The sequence below is a fragment of the Mirounga leonina genome, unplaced genomic scaffold (assembly GCF_011800145.1).
Source record: "Mirounga leonina isolate KUSES-001 unplaced genomic scaffold, KU_Mleo_1.0 Mir_197, whole genome shotgun sequence".
Taxonomy (NCBI): domain Eukaryota; kingdom Metazoa; phylum Chordata; class Mammalia; order Carnivora; family Phocidae; genus Mirounga; species Mirounga leonina.
The window spans coordinates 5,773,538-5,788,137 of NW_023270494.1; the positions used below are offsets into that span (position 1 = coordinate 5,773,538).

Sequence of the window (14,600 nt, forward strand, 5' to 3'; positions counted from 1 at the left end):
AGTGGGGACAAGCCGGGGAGCTGTGCCCAGGAGGTTACGGGCCTAGGGATCGAGCCTGAGCCCAGAGGGCGCGCCGTGTTGGCGGCTCACCGAATCTCATGCAGCTTCACGATCTCGTTGGTGACCACCACAAGCACCAGGGAGAGGCAGCCCAGGAGCCATGTCAGCAGAGGCACGTCCTCCAGGCCAAAGTGGACACGGCTGTCCCTGTGCGTCCACAGCTGCAGGTCCACTGCCGTCTGGACCACCTGCCCCAGCAGGCTGCAGGGAGAGGTGACAGCCCTGCATGACCCTGGGCCTTCTTGCTTCCTTCCCTGCCTTTCTCAGTACGAGTAGCTCAAGGAGGGCAGCATCTGACCTCTGGCTCAACTCCCTGAAGCAGGACTGGTTTGAAGTCCTGCTCCTACCCCCCCACCCCCACCCATCCATCGGCAGATACTCACACCACGGCCACGGTCACGGCCCACCAGAGGTTTGTCAAGGGGCTCTTTCGCCACAGGGGCTTGGTGCGATGCACGTGGGTGATAGAAATGAAGACTGGAGAAAACAGGGTCGGGGGGGGGCGGCGTCAGACATCCCCCTATCCACAGCCCCCACTGGCCCCTCCCGGGGAGCCCCTCACCTGTGTGCAGGACGATCAGGGCAGCGGTGAGCTTCTGAGCCGTCAGGAGCCCGTTGGCGAAGTCGCCAAACCAGGCTGGAGCGGTGTCGGCATGACTGTCAGAGTAAGGGGTGGACTCAGCCCCCCGCTGGGCCCTGGGAAAGCGGGCGGGGGGCCGGGGGGGGGGCGCGAGGTCAGGACCCACCTGCGCAGCATGATGGAGGAGCAGTTGGTGAGGCTGCGGGCCCGGGAGCTGTCACAGAAGCTCTGCAGCGTAAAGCCAAAGCAGACGAGGCACGAGCTGATGGTGAGGCTGAATTTGAGCAAGAAGCAGAACAGGAAGTAGTGCTGGGTCTGCAGAAAGAGGAGCAGCCCGTCACTCCCGGGGCAGCGACCCCTCTGGCCCCGGGCTCAGCAGGCCCTGCAGGAACCGGGCAGGCCCCGGGGGAAGAAGATCCTTCCCAGCTCTGTGCCACCACCTCCCCTCTGGTTGGGGGAAGTTCTGACAGAAGCCCCCGTCTCTCCCCCAAGTCTCCCCCCACACACACACCCACATTCCTCAGGAAAGGCCGTGGCTCACAGGGCTCCACGTTGCTTACCTTCTTAGGAATGGACTGAAGGTTCTTCCCTGTGGCCATAGACATGATGGAGCTGTGGGGGGGCTTCCCCAGCAGAGAGATGCTGAAAAGGAGGGACTTGGTGAAGGGTGGGGACTGTGACCCTCTGTCCCCCAATTCCCACATGGGAAACCTTTCGAGAGTTTTGGGAGTGAGGGCAGGTCTGGGGGGAGATGGGATAAGAAAAGGGAGAGTCCCCCCCCCCCCCACCAGTGTCTCCTGTGCCAGGGGTGGTGAGCACTGAGCAGGTCTCCAGGACCGGGGCTCCCAGCCCCGCCTGCCTGGACCCGGAGGGGCAGCCTGACTCTCACCTGAGCAGAGGGTAGCAAAAGCAGGACAGCCAAAGGATGTCGGTGGTGCTCAGTAGCGGCGGCAGCTGAACCAGGCAAGAGAGGAACTAGACCAGGAGAGCCCAGGAAGCAGGATTAGGTTCTGTCACATAGTAGGACGCCGGGAGCCCCAGGGCTGCCTTGCCCTGTGCCCAGACAGATGCCCAGGGGAGCTAGGGCCGCAGGGGCCGCTATTCTGCTGATGGGGTCACCTCCAAAAGCCTGGGGGTTCCGCAGAGGCCAGGGGCCCCCTAGGCTATGTGGTATCCCGCCAGCCTGCCACCCCAGACTCTTAGCCGGGCCCAGAGCGGAGGAGCACGTGGGGAGGGGCAGTGCCTGTGCAAGCCCAGCTCACCTGGATGACCACAAGGGTCAACTGGCACTGCAGCAGGAAGAGGAAGCACTTGCGAATGCCGTAGGTGGCATGCCGCGCCTAGGGACCGGGAGGGACAGATTGTGGCCAGGCCTACAGCTGACAAATCTCAGCCAAGAGCCAGATGCCCCAGATGCTCCTGCTAGCAAACGGTGCAGGCCAATGAAACTGCCGGGGAAAGCCTCTCTTGGAGAGAAATCAGCCCCTGGGAGCCCAGACGGATCCTGTGTCACTCTTCCCCACCCCATGCAGCTCCCCCCAATCTCTGCCCCCTCCGCCTGCCCGAGCCCCAACCTGCTCAATGAGCCGGATGATGCTGATGGTCTCCTCCTGGCGAAAGGTCAGGGAACAGGGTAGGCTGTTGAGCTGCCCCGAGAGCTGTAGGGGAGAAAGGCCATCCGAGGCCTGGGCCATGCTGGTGCTGGTGGCGTAGCCAAAGGTCTCCCAGGAGCAGCGGGATGGGTACAGGGGATCCAGGGCAATGCTGCTCAGCGTAGGGGGAAAGCACAGCCATCAGCTACACTCTGCAAACATCCCATCTCCCATAGGACTAGGCAAGCACCCACTCCCTCTCTCCCCACCGTGCCCAGGTCCGTTGGTCCCAACCACACCAAGACCAGCCATGGAATATGCCCCAGCCCCAAGCAAGCCCCCACTCTCAGGCGTCCCCCTGACCTGATGTCACTCTGGAGGAAAAGGCAACTGTTCCGGAGATTAGCAGAGCTGCCCAGGCAGCAGGTCACCTCCCCATATTCCTGCATGATCTTGATCATCTCACACATGGCTGAGGGGGCAGAGTCGGGGGGCATAAGAGTCAGGCGGGCGGAGCCCTGTGTGAGGCTCTGGGCAGAGACCCACAGGGCAGGAGAGCAGGAGACAGGGGAGAGCAGGCCCCACTTTGGGGACAGTCCTCCCCCCAAGAATGTGAATATCATGTAACTACTGTCACTTCTGACTCCCTAGAAGGGGCACACCCACAGCTCCAGCCCCCTACGTTCCCCGGCTCCTCCCAGCTCAGGTTGCTCGGCTCCCCGCATGGGACAGCAACATCTCCTGCAGAGCCCACCGGGTCAGGGTTAGGGTTACCGGGAGCCCAAGCCTCTTTAGTAGCCGTGGTTACGGTACTCACTCTCGGGGGTACAGTCGGTAAATAGGGGCACTAGCAGGGGCACATTGTCAATGTTCTGCAGGTGGGGGCGCACCTGGTGGATGCCGCGCGGCAGCTTGGCCTGGAGAGAACAGAGGTGTCAGTAGCCTCAGGGTCGGGAGAAGGGCACCTCCCTCCCTCCCTTCTCTGGACCAGCCAGTCAGCTACCTCAGGTAGTCCAGGGGCACAGACCCTGCCATCCTACCCGGTTGCAGTCCTCCAGGAAGCTGGGGAGGTCACTGTCTGTAGGCTGGAAGCTGATGAGGTCTGAGTGACCCTCCTCCTCCAACAGAAGGAGCCCTTCCGCATCATCTCGGGACACTGTGGGGATGAAAGCCCGTCCTTCACCTTGGAGTCAGCCTTCTGGGGGCCTTTCCTTGCCCTGAAGATGGCAGAGAACTTCCTGCTTCTGGTTTCCTCTCCTCCACGGTCGACTGTTGTTACCGCAGGGAGACGAGAGCAATTTTCCAAGGGAGTGCACTTCTCGGGAGCGAGCTACGGGGTTTCTTTCTAGCTGTGTCCAAGGTGGGGGAACCACCCACACCTACCTCGTCCCCGTCACAAACCTGTGCCCTTACCCTGATTCAGGTCATCATGCAGGGAGCCAGCATGGCTGGGGCTGGAGGGGGGGATCTCAGAGCCCGGCAGGTCACCATTGGGCGTGAGGGAGATGTGGCAGTTCCAGCCTGTCTCCAGGCCCATCTTTTCTGCAAACACCTGCAAAAGGCAGACGGCAACGAACAGATGGGCCCGTGAGCCCACAGGAGAAAGGGTCAGTGGAGGCAGAGGGGGATGGCTTTCCCCCCCACCTTGCTTTTGAGCTCATCCTCCAGAGAGAAGTAGACGAAGCGGATGCAGGCATTGACCAGCCCATCGATGAGGCGCACGATGTCCAGCCGGGCCTGGTACTGGGAGGACACCATGCCCATGAAGATCTGGCCGCTCAGGGCCTGCATGCAGTCTTCCTTCTCCAGCACCTCCCCGATCCCTTCTTCAGGTAGGCACAAGGCACAAAGCCCAGCCAGGACACCCAGGAACCAGCAGATTCCAGGAGGCAGCCCAGGCCACACACACAGATGCCACACCCGAATCAACGAGCATGTGGGCCCCAGGGGACCACACACACAGCCACACGTGCACGCACACACACACACACACAGCCAAGACACATAAAGGAGCCAACAGACACAGGAGAAAAGACAATGAAAGGTACTCATCAGTCAGGTGATGATCCTAAGGAGTAACGATAGAGCCCGGCCCTGGTCCAGGGCTAGGGGGCTGCCCTCACTCTCAGCCGTGGCCTCGATTCATGGTCTTTTGGGTCAGAAGACCCTGTGAGGTCTGTCTGTTTGGTGGCATTGGGGGAGGGGTGGGGCGGCTCTGAGTCCCTCTGTTCCAGCAGCATTGAAACCTGGCCTTTTTGTCTGGTCAAATAAGCCTAATGGTCTATAGATACTGCTGTTTTACAACTTTCAAAGAAAGCCCTTTGCTATCGCACCGGAGTGTCACAAGAAGCCTGTGAGGAGGGCAGAGCAAGCACCATGAGAAGGCTAAGGACTTGCCCGCGCCACCAGACAGCGAGTGCCACCTTGGTGCTCCAGGCCCGGTGCCCCCACAGTTCCCTCCGCCACGATCGATTCCAAGGCGCTCCGGAAGCCCTCCCCGCTGGGGGCCCCCAACGGGACAGACGTGCACGGTACCGTCCGAGCTCCAGCTGTTGCGGCGCGTGCTCAGCTTGACTGGGACGGTGCTGGGCAGCTCACACACGGTGAAGATGCTGCTCTGGCCAGGCACCTGCACAAGCTCAATGCACTTGCCGTTGAGCTGAGAGGACAGGGCACAGCTCATGGGCTTGTAGGCGAAGGCAGAGCAGTAACCAGATAAGCAGGCCCGCTGGTAAAAATCCAGCACTTTCTTTCTGCCAGGGAAATGGGGAAGAAGTGAGGCGAGTGGCCCTGAGATGCCCCCATGCCTGTGAGTCAGGCGGGCAGAGGGCAGGGGCTGTCGGCCATCAGCACGAGGGGTGCTTCCTCACCCACCTGTCAGAACCTGAAAGAGGGTAGATGTCGGCGCCATCCCAGAAGTCTGTGCAGGCCTCTAAGACCACGTCAGCCGTGCCATGGGACAGCATCTGTTCTGTGCCTGAGGCGGGGAGGACGAGGCCGAACCATGAGTGCCCCAGGCCACTGCCACCGCCTCAGGTAACACCCTGCCATTCTTGAGAAGGGTGCTAGGGAGCCCCTGGGGAGTAGGACTCCCCAGGCCTGTGTGGGCTTGCAACCCTGCGGACAGTCCCCAACCCCTGTGGCCACCATCCCAGCACCAGTCCCCAAATCCAATCCCTGCCGCATCTGAGGAAGATTCCAGAAGGAGCCTAGTGCGCATCTGCCCGGGGCCCCCCCAAAAAGGGACGCCTAAAAGAAGTCCCGCCCTGCCAAGCTCCAGGAAGGTCTGGCCTGATGCTGGCCAAGCCTGGAAGGCTCACTGGTAGTGGTGTCCTTGATGAAGAGACTGATCATATGGCTGAGCGGGGGGCGCCGCTTGGTGACACAGGAGAGCCTCCCCAGCGAGGTCTCCTTCACCATCTCGGCACTGGGGAGGCGGTAGAGCGCAAGGTGGTTCCCCTGCTTGAAGAGCTCCTTGGCCCCAGGAGTGAAGCCTGCGGGGGGAGGGAGGGACGGCAGCTCGGGGTGTCCGGGAGCACCTGCACCTCCCTCCCTCGCAGGGAGAGAACCGCCGTGAGGCTGGGCTGGTTCTTTCCCCCTTTCCCCGCGCCCCTGGTTATTTTCCCGGACTAGGAAGCACTGTCGAGTGGCGCCTGGTTCCGGGGGCGGGCAGGAGCTGCCGGGGCTCCCGGCGCACCTATGAGGCGGGCGAGCTCACAGAGGCCCCAGGGCACGTGCACGGGCAGGGCGGCGCTGTGGCTCTCCTGCAGGGCGATGTTGCACAAGTGGTCGGAGAAGCGGCACAACCGCTCGGTGACGCCGGCGTTACACAGGTTCAGCAGCACGTTGAGACCCAGCGGCTTCAGGGACGTGAGGTGCAGCTGCCAGTTGGAGTCGTCGAACTGGATGCAGGAGGGGTTCTGCTGGTCCTGTGACAGGCTCAGCATCTCCAAGTGGTAGTCACACACAAAGTCCTCTGCTTCGTAGGGCTCGCCCTCCAGCCCGGGCTGGGCCGCAGCGGAACGGGGAAGAGAGAGGGGAGCCTCAGCCGGGGAGAACGCACCCCCTTCCCAGTGAGCAGGCTCGCGCCCGTGCTCTTCCCTGCCCTCCCGGAAACCCTCTCCCCGTCCTTGCTGGCCTTCTGGCTGCTTCTGGGAGCTCTGCTCAGCAACGGCAGTGCCTAAAAAAAGGATGCCCAGAGCAGGGAGGGAACAGTGGAGGATCTCTTTCTCCAGGGGGAGCCGCCAGCCCTCTGTCTTCAGAAGGTTGTGACCAGAAGGAAGGGCCTTGCCCCAGCCAGTCACCATCTGTAAGACCCAGAGAAGGGGAAAGGGCCTCCTTCCTGGAAGGGACCCAGGCCCTGGATTAGGCCTCAGGAGGCCGTCCTGCATGGCCGAGCCTGGAGGCCTGAGCATGGAGGCCGCCACATCTGTGCCTATGGCTCCGTCCATCCAGGACGGGCTGCACCCCTTGGCCCCTTCAGCAGGGAGGCCAGGACACCCCGAGGCTGCTGTCCGCACTCCTCTCACCTTGCCAGGCTCTTCTTCACCGCCCTCCGTGTCCCGGCTGAAGCTCACGTTGGAGCCGGATGGGTGTTTGCTGCGGCCGTGTGCTTTGTGGTGAGAGTAGAATTCAGGGGGCTTGGGACCGTCACCCAGCCAGTCGCCACGTTCCTGCTCATTGGAAAGGTGCAGGCTAGTGTTCAGGGAACCGGCCAGGAGGGCATCTCGTTCGTGGGGCTGAGGAGAACAAGGAGCACAGGCCTCGGACCAGGGTCCCACTGGCTGCCATGGACCGGGGAGGCAGGGAGTTATGTCCCCTCACTATCTGGGGTGGAGGCTCTACCTGAACGGCCCAGAAGCAGATCCTAACGGTGCTCGAGCCTTCCTTCTCCCTCCCAGCCTCGCCCTCCCTGAGGCCACTGGCCGGCCCAGAGCTGGGTCCCCAGGAGCCGGCCATACCTCCTCCTCTACCTCGGGATGGCAGAAGGAGCGGGTGGACAGGTCATCGGTTAGGTCCTCATGGCTGCTGTGTGGGGGCTCCACCTTCCCACTGAAGAATAGCACAGTCTCCGGGCTGGGGTTTGGCCATGACAGGATCCCCTGTTTGTCCACACAGCACAGGACCTGCAGAGAGAGATGGGGATTGGGGAGGGGGGGCTTGGCATTCCCCAACCTGCCAGGGTCCACTTAAGTGGCGGGCAGGCACCGGGACACAGCCAGGCAGCAGGCCAGTGGAGGCGGGGTCCTCCCACAGGGCCCGCCCTCACCGTGACCGAGCCCAAGCTGTGCAGCAGGCTGGAGCTGTGGCTCAGGGTCGGCGATGTCCCTTGGATCACCCGCAGGAAGTGGCCCCAGATGCAGCGCAGCATTTCCTGGGGGGAGAGACAAAGTCCGTGTTATTTCCCTAGAGATAGCCTCTGGGGCCAGCAGAGGAAACAGTCCGGGGACACCAGGAAGTTGGGGTGGACAGGCATTGGTCTGGGCAGAGCGCACTGCCCCCATGAGACAGGAGACTCCAAGGCCATAAAGTAGGGGAGTCCCAGGGCTCCGGAAGGGGCCAGCTTGAGGGAGCTCACGTTGGTGGCTACAGGGGCCTGGGGCAGAAGGTGTCCCAGGTGAGTGTACCTGAGAGGAGACGGCTTCTGTATAGCTGCTGAGAGTGTCCTCTGAGAACTTGGCGAGCTGCATGGAGTGGAGGCCACCAGCTCAGGGAGGCGCCCTCACATGGCCTCCAAGCTGCAAGGGGGGCGGGGGGGCCCACACCAGCAAGGCTCCCAACGCCTTTGGTAAAGGACACCCGGGCAGTCCCCGAATCCCGTCTGCTGAGTGCCAGGATGGACGGCCTCCCGCCTCCCGGGGCCTGGCCTGGAGGCTCCTCCACACAGAGAGCTGCCCAGGGCCTGCCCGTGCACGGCGCCCACAGTGGGGCTGGACCTCCGCACCTGTTCGCTGGGGCACAGCTGACACCCTCTTTTTGCTCCCGAATTGTGTTCTTTTTGTACTGTCACCAGGATGCCTTGGAACAACCTACCAGGGAGCTGGGAGAGGCCTTGCTCATCTGAGCCAGGACTCGAGCTTCTCCACAGGCGGTTGCCAGAACCCAGAGGACTGGAAAGAGCAGGGGGAGGATGGGCAGGACGCCATTCACCTGGGGAAGCACAAACCACACCGAAGGCTCCCAAAGAGCCACTGGTCTGGAAAGAGGGAGGGACGGACGGCCTTCCCCAGCCCTGAAGCCATTCCCTGAGTAGAAAGGGACAGCTGTCCAGGGCAGGAAGAAAAGGGGAGCAGGCATTCTTAAGCTGAAGCCGGAGGGACCCCTGGGCTACAGAGAGGGAGGGACAGCCAGGGCACGATGAAGGGACCCAGCCTCCAAGGAAAGAGCAAAGCATCACAGAGTGGCAAGGGCGGGGGTTACCTGTAGCTGGAGGAGGGTGTACTGCCAGGAGGTGACACCAGGGGCGTTCAGCATGAAGCGCAGGGCATTGGTGATGAGGAAGCCGGCCTTTGGGGAACAGCAGAAGTGCAGCCTTAGTCCCCCACCCAGAGAGGGACCCAGGCTCTAAGGCTTCCCTTCCTCTGCCCACTCATACCCTCCCCAGCCCCAGCACTGGCCGTCTCACTCTGGGCGCCCCCGTCTTCACTCACACGCTCACCCAAGTCTGGCCCTGAGGCTCCCCCATTTCCTGTCCCCCTCCCCTGCCCCGCGAGGCCCGTCTCACGCACCAGGACCACAGGCACGGCATAGTGCAGCATCACCGACTGCACTGTGAACCTCTCGTTGTCCAGAGCGGTGACTGGGCGGGACAGGGCCATGTCCAGGCACCATCTGCAGAAAGGGATGACCCTTCAGTTGGGCAAGCCCTCAGGGGAGAGGCCGGAAACACTCACCTGCACTGGGCATCACTGAGTCAGGCCATGTTGCTGTTCCCTGGCCCCCACCAAGGGGCCCCCTGGGAGAGGGGTCTGGGGCAGCCTCCAGAGCTGTCCCCTCAGATTTCCAACGGGGGAGGAACAATCACCCAGGCTAGGAATTCTCATAAGACGTCAAAGAATCCACAGAGGTGCCCACCCTGAGGGGGGCTCAGTATAAACCAGGCTCTCTCCTTATCACCCCGCCCCCTGCTCCTGAAGGCACCAGGGGAGAGAAGTCAGGGGCCAGGCGGAAGGCAGGGCAGCAAGCCGACCTGATGTTGTCAATGACAGGGGTCTCAAGAACACGGAAGAGCCGGTGCTGCTGGGGGTTCTGTGGTCCCTTCTTCACTTCTCCCCGGGGGGAAGGCGGTGGAGAGAAAGGGGGAAACAGGTCTCCGGGCTCCAAGACGATGTGCTCATCATCCTGCCGGAGAGTCAGGGGAGGAGGGCAAGGAGGGCATTGGTTCAATCAGAGGCCACTCTCCCTTGACAATTCCAGCTAAGTGGAGATACCTCACTGGGTTAGGAACCATTGGTTAGCAAAGAGTCAGCTGGTGGTTGGGGGGGGGGCAGCGGAGGGCTGTGGAACTGGATTCCTAGCAGCTTAAGCGTCAGAGAAAAGAAAGGACAAGAAGGAGAAAGATGTTCCAGCTCTTCTCCATTCTTCCAGAGTCCTTGCCAAGAAGCCTGTGAACCGGCCAGGAAGCTTCAGAATTAAGCCCTGGGACCCTCCCACCATTGCCTGTAGATGCTCCCACAGCATTTCCAGGGAAGAAGAAAAGCCTCGAGCTACCTTGATCCCCCTCAGAGAGGCGAACGATTCCTGGCCGGGCCTCAGAGCTATGATGTCTCCTTCTACCAACAGGCCAACTGGCAGGTTGACCAGATGTCCATCTCTGTAGGCCCAGTGCAGGGACCAGGACGGTGCAAAGGGCATATGGAGGTCTGGGTACATGGCATCTGGCCACTTGATCTCCTTGCCATCCCTGAGTGCATCTGAGGAGAACGGAAGGAAGGAAACCACCTCACCCACAGCTCCGTATGTCAGCCACCCAGCACACGCCGTGGAGCTCTGCCTGCTCTCCCTCCTTTCCCAAAAGGCTTGCAGTGGCCCACAACACCCGTTCCAACACTGCCCCTCTCTCAAGGTCACCTCCCCTGTGAAGCCTCTCCCACCACTCCAGCCCAGGCCCTTCTACCCCTCTGAACACCTGAAGCTCTTATTCTTTGTACCCTTACTCCATTCAAATACATTTCACAAGCATTGCTGAGGGCTTTGAGGGATGCAAAGGTCAAAGGTGAAGATGACACAAGTCCCTACCCTCGAGGAGGAGCCGCAACCAAAAAGAGAGATGTATGTGGGCAGATAACACAAATCAAGGCAAACACGTGCTCAGGGCATTAGGAAATATCCTAGCGCTGCAGGAGCTCAGGGGAGCCGATGCGATCAGAGGTGGCTTCACGGGAAAGGGAGCTAAGTTTAAGATGGGTCTTGAAGGATGGGCCAGATCCGTCAGCTGGAGCCCAGTGAGGGAGGAGCACGCCAGGCAGGCGGACAGCAGGACAAGGGCACAGAAGCAGGGAGGTCCATGGTGAGTTTGGCACTGGGGAGGAGCTTTTGGGTGATGATGACAGTAAGAGAAGAATCTGGAGAGAAAGGCTGGAGCCTGGCCCAGAGTTTCTGGGCAGCTTTGATAAGCAAGAGGGAGCCAGTGATGGTTCCTGAGCAAGAGACTAAGCTCCCGAGGAGCAGGGCCCATCCTTCTCGGTCACCGTTGTACTTCCCACGCCGGGCACATGGCTGCAGCTAACTGATCATTTCAGAATGAAGCAACCCCTTCTCACTTAGCATTCAAACGTCCACCGCCCAGTCAGGTTCGAGAGAGGTTTCCGACACTAGGTGTTTCATACAAGACCACAGGCCCTTGGAAAGCGGGAACCACTGTCTCTCAGAAGAGCCTAATATTCCCAATCCATAGTTGGGGCTTAACAAACACTATCTGAATGAAAGAACGAGCAGAAATGGGATGGAGCAACTCCTTTCTTTAGGAACAGGGCTGCTCCGTTTTGGGCTCCCGGCTCTGGGCCCCCAACCCTGCGTCTTGCGGGTCTTCGACTTCCCTGGCCCATCTTCCTACCTGCCCCGGCCCAGTACCGCCAGACAAGACAGACTTGGAAGAGAAAACCTCAACTGTCCTCCTGCCAAGACAGGGTCTTCTCTGTTAGTCTCCCGTGGTTAGCAAGCCTGCAAGCCGACTGGGCCACCGTCAGCCTCCCCGCGGGCCGTGCTGCGGCCACTGCCTGCATGTCCCTGGCTGTCACTGTCCTGCTCAAAAGGGGCAGGGCAGCCTTCTGACTCTCCTGATGCCAAGAGCCCCCAGAATGCTGACCGTAGGCAACGCCACTGTGCTGGGCTCCTGGCGGGGACTCAGGAGAAGAGCTCGTAGGGCTGACACATCACAGGGCACCCTTTCCCACCCAGCATGCCTGACCCTCGGCCTCACCTTGGATTTGGTCAATGATCCCTCGGAGCCTCCGCTCTACCTCCCCACGCTTCAGCCGGTCTTGCCGCCCGATGAGGATGAGGTTGAGAAGCAGCAAGAGGAACAGTGCTGAGGCATTCACCAGCTCCACCCCATGGCTGGTGGGAAGAGGTGAGGGGGTACTAGCAAGGAGAGGGGCTCCCCCACCCAGCCAACCCGAGACCCCCCACCCCAGTCCCTTCTGAAAGGAGTGTCTCATTCGGGGGCTGACAGCAGCCAGTCAAGGGACCGAGGGTTCCTAACAAGGCAGACTGGGACTGGGGGGGGGGGGAGCGCCCCTGGGGGGGGGGGGTCCCCGGGTGAGAGGCGGGGAGGGAAGGTTACCTGCCCGCCGGCTGGCTCCCATGACAGCCCAGCAGAAGCAGCACAGCCAGCAGCATGAGCGAGGCTCCAGGCCAGTGGAAGCAGGAACAGCGGTTACTGTGGTGCAGGAAGCTGCTTCTCCACAGCTCCTGAGGAGGGGCAGCGGGGAGTGAGGGGCCCGGCGAAGGAGCCGGGAGGCAGCATCCTGCTAGCATCTGGCCGCCCTGCTCCCACGCCCGCCTGACCCGGCCTGGGGCTGCCTCGCTCTCTTGGCTTTGGTCTCGGCTGGGGTCCAGCCGCTTGGGCTCCTGCAGCAAGTGGGGTCAGGACAGCACTCCGCCAGGCAGCCCCAGCTTCCTTCTGAGTTGTAGCGAGGCTTCAGTTGGGTCACGCCGCCCAGCGTGAGCACCGGCTCCCGGGCCCGAGCCTGGGCCTCCCACGCCTCTCTGCCATCCCACCTCGGCTCCGGCTTCCCCGGGAAGAAGCTTCACCTTCCACGTGAGACATTTCTTCCGTTCTTTCAGGTGTCCCTCCAGCACCGTCTCCAGCTGCTCCTGCAGGATGCCGAGGGCCTTCCGGGTAGACAGGCCCAGGGCCAAGGGTGGCTCGCCCTGGAGGAAGCAGGCGAAGCAGGCAGCATTCAGCATCGCCCCGGAGGCCCCAGGGCACTGCCCAGAGAGGCCCTCCATCGCAGGCCGCAGGCCGGGCCCTCGTCATCCCTCCCCGAATCCTCCCTCCTCTTCCTCCACCAGCCCCCCAGCCCTCAGGGTGTTTGCACAAATCTCCACCACGTTAAAAGTCCCCTACTCCTCAAGGCCAAGTTAAAAACAGAAACACACGCAACTTTCTCCACTCAGTGTTTCCTAACCCACCTTCCAAGGCCATCGGCATCTCCCGGCCCCACACACTGCTCTCGCCCCTCACCTCCCCATCGACCTCTGCTGCCATCTGTGTATTTCAGGAGCCAAAAAATAGTGGGTTTTTGGGTTTTTTTAAGTGGGGAAAGGGGAACTAACAAGGAGACACTAGCTCTTCATTGTTCCTAGGTAAAAGCATTAAGAAAAAACCCACCAAATACTGTTTCCACCATTTCACAGAAGGCAGCATATCGTGACACTCCGGCATCAGGAAGGACACAATCTCAGACAAGGGACAACTGCTCCCAGGGAAGGACCTGCGACGCCACCTTCTGTCACCGAGGGTGGCGGAACAGGGCACAGATGGGGTGGTCCTGGGCGGCACTGGGTACCACCCATGCTGTCCTGTGTGAGCCTGGCCTGGCCTCTCCTTACTGACAGCCCCACTCCTGGGCCTCACCCTGTCTTCTCCTTCTCTGACTGGCTCTTCTTTCCCCTCCATCCACCCCACAGCCCATCCCGAGGATATCTTAACAAATTCACGTACGTCTCCAAGACAACCTTGGCCGCCATCGTGGAGTCTCCCACCACACCACCAAGCTTCCAACTCCTGAAGTTTACCTCCAGGCACAGCCCTGAATGCTGACCTGTTTACTCAATGGCTGCACTGCTGTTTCACGGGCCCCTAGGAGTGGATTTGACCCAAACCCTGGAGTGTGGCCCTCCCGGCTGGACAGCCCCGCTCCTGCAGTGACCACCGCCCCCTCCCACCCCTCAGCGTCCAACTCTTCCAAGCCAACGGCAACATCCAGTCAGAGCAGCGCACATTGCCTCAACCGACCCCTGTTTATCTTTCCAATCGAGCCCAGACTCCGGGGCAGGACCTGTGATCCACCAGCTTCTCCAGCCTCCTCGCCCGCGTTTCCTCCATTCCTGACGCGAGCCGTGCTCTCCAGCTCGGGTGCAAGTACCTCTACGTGCTTTCCCTCCCTGGACACACGCTCCCGGCCCCAGACACCTCTCTCTTCCCCTTCAAGCCTCAGCTCGAACGTCACCTGCTCTGGGAAATTTTCCCAAAGCCAAGGACTGCACTTACGGGGAGAGGTTTGTATTCCAAGAGCACCCTGGCCAAGCTGGCTCCCGGTCTGCATTGTGGAGAACTGTCATTATAGATTGACTCGTCTGGCTCTCCCACCAGACTGCCAGTTCCTTGAAAACAGGTACTGAATTCTTCCCTCTCCACATCCCTCCAACTACCTGCCGAGACAGTGCCAGGCACACAGCAGTGGCCCCATGGCCACCGGCTGGATGAATGGAAGAATGAGTGCACACATAGCTTCAGTGATCTCGGTGACACGTTAATCAGGGGTTGTCAACCCGGGGTCTGTAGCAGAAATACCTGGGCTTCTAAAAACGTGGATGTCCAGGTCCCACCCCAAACCTACCGAATCAAAACTTCTGAAGGTGAGGCCAATGCACACATTGCATCTGACGCACAGATCCCCAGGTCGGGGGTCCTGGGAAAAAGAACACCCCTGGGAAAGGAGTGCTGGCGGAGAACTGGGTCTTTCCCAAGAGCACCAATGTGAGCTCCCACCAGGAAAGGTTCCTGAGCAAGAGGAGCAAAGCCCTAGACTTGGGGCACTAAGAAAGGGCCTGGGGTTATCTACTGAGTCCTGACCAAGGGTGGCTAAGCTGGTGACTCCCTGACTACCTCAGCTCATGGCCCGCCCCTGCTCCCCCTCTGC

At 61.1% G+C, this 14,600-nt stretch overlaps 1 protein-coding gene across 12 annotated transcripts in view; it reads right to left on the bottom strand.

Annotated features, from left to right (window-relative positions):
• TMEM94 (transmembrane protein 94) overlaps positions 1–14,600 on the bottom strand; it is a 35,185-nt gene that overhangs the window by 1,283 nt on the left and 19,302 nt on the right. For 6 of the 12 annotated variants that reach the window (XM_035026033.1, XM_035026032.1, XM_035026030.1 and 3 more), the window contains 29 exons: positions 12,487–12,606; positions 12,017–12,144; positions 11,654–11,790; positions 9,943–10,145; positions 9,422–9,573; positions 8,961–9,063; positions 8,653–8,739; positions 8,266–8,382; positions 7,860–7,916; positions 7,502–7,606; positions 7,194–7,358; positions 6,762–6,971; positions 5,930–6,239; positions 5,553–5,726; positions 5,107–5,209; positions 4,768–4,985; positions 3,877–4,058; positions 3,646–3,784; positions 3,273–3,388; positions 3,050–3,149; positions 2,596–2,704; positions 2,215–2,404; positions 1,903–1,980; positions 1,530–1,615; positions 1,201–1,282; positions 807–955; positions 623–717; positions 444–537; positions 91–261 (listed from right to left, as the gene is read on the bottom strand). In XM_035026033.1, the coding sequence (XP_034881924.1) occupies positions 91–261; positions 444–537; positions 623–717; positions 807–955; positions 1,201–1,282; positions 1,530–1,615; positions 1,903–1,980; positions 2,215–2,404; positions 2,596–2,704; positions 3,050–3,149; positions 3,273–3,388; positions 3,646–3,784; positions 3,877–4,058; positions 4,768–4,985; positions 5,107–5,209; positions 5,553–5,726; positions 5,930–6,239; positions 6,762–6,971; positions 7,194–7,358; positions 7,502–7,606; positions 7,860–7,916; positions 8,266–8,382; positions 8,653–8,739; positions 8,961–9,063; positions 9,422–9,573; positions 9,943–10,145; positions 11,654–11,790; positions 12,017–12,144; positions 12,487–12,606 (3,980 nt within the window). Of the gene's footprint in view, positions 1–90; positions 262–443; positions 538–622; positions 718–806; positions 956–1,200; positions 1,283–1,529; positions 1,616–1,902; positions 1,981–2,214; positions 2,405–2,595; positions 2,705–3,049; positions 3,150–3,272; positions 3,389–3,645; positions 3,785–3,876; positions 4,059–4,767; positions 4,986–5,106; positions 5,210–5,552; positions 5,727–5,929; positions 6,240–6,752; positions 6,972–7,193; positions 7,359–7,501; positions 7,607–7,859; positions 7,917–8,265; positions 8,383–8,652; positions 8,740–8,960; positions 9,064–9,421; positions 9,574–9,942; positions 10,146–11,653; positions 11,791–12,016; positions 12,145–12,486; positions 12,607–14,600 lie in introns of those variants that run through there. The other 6 variants (XM_035026034.1, XM_035026027.1, XM_035026037.1 and 3 more) reach the window with 5 other exon arrangements.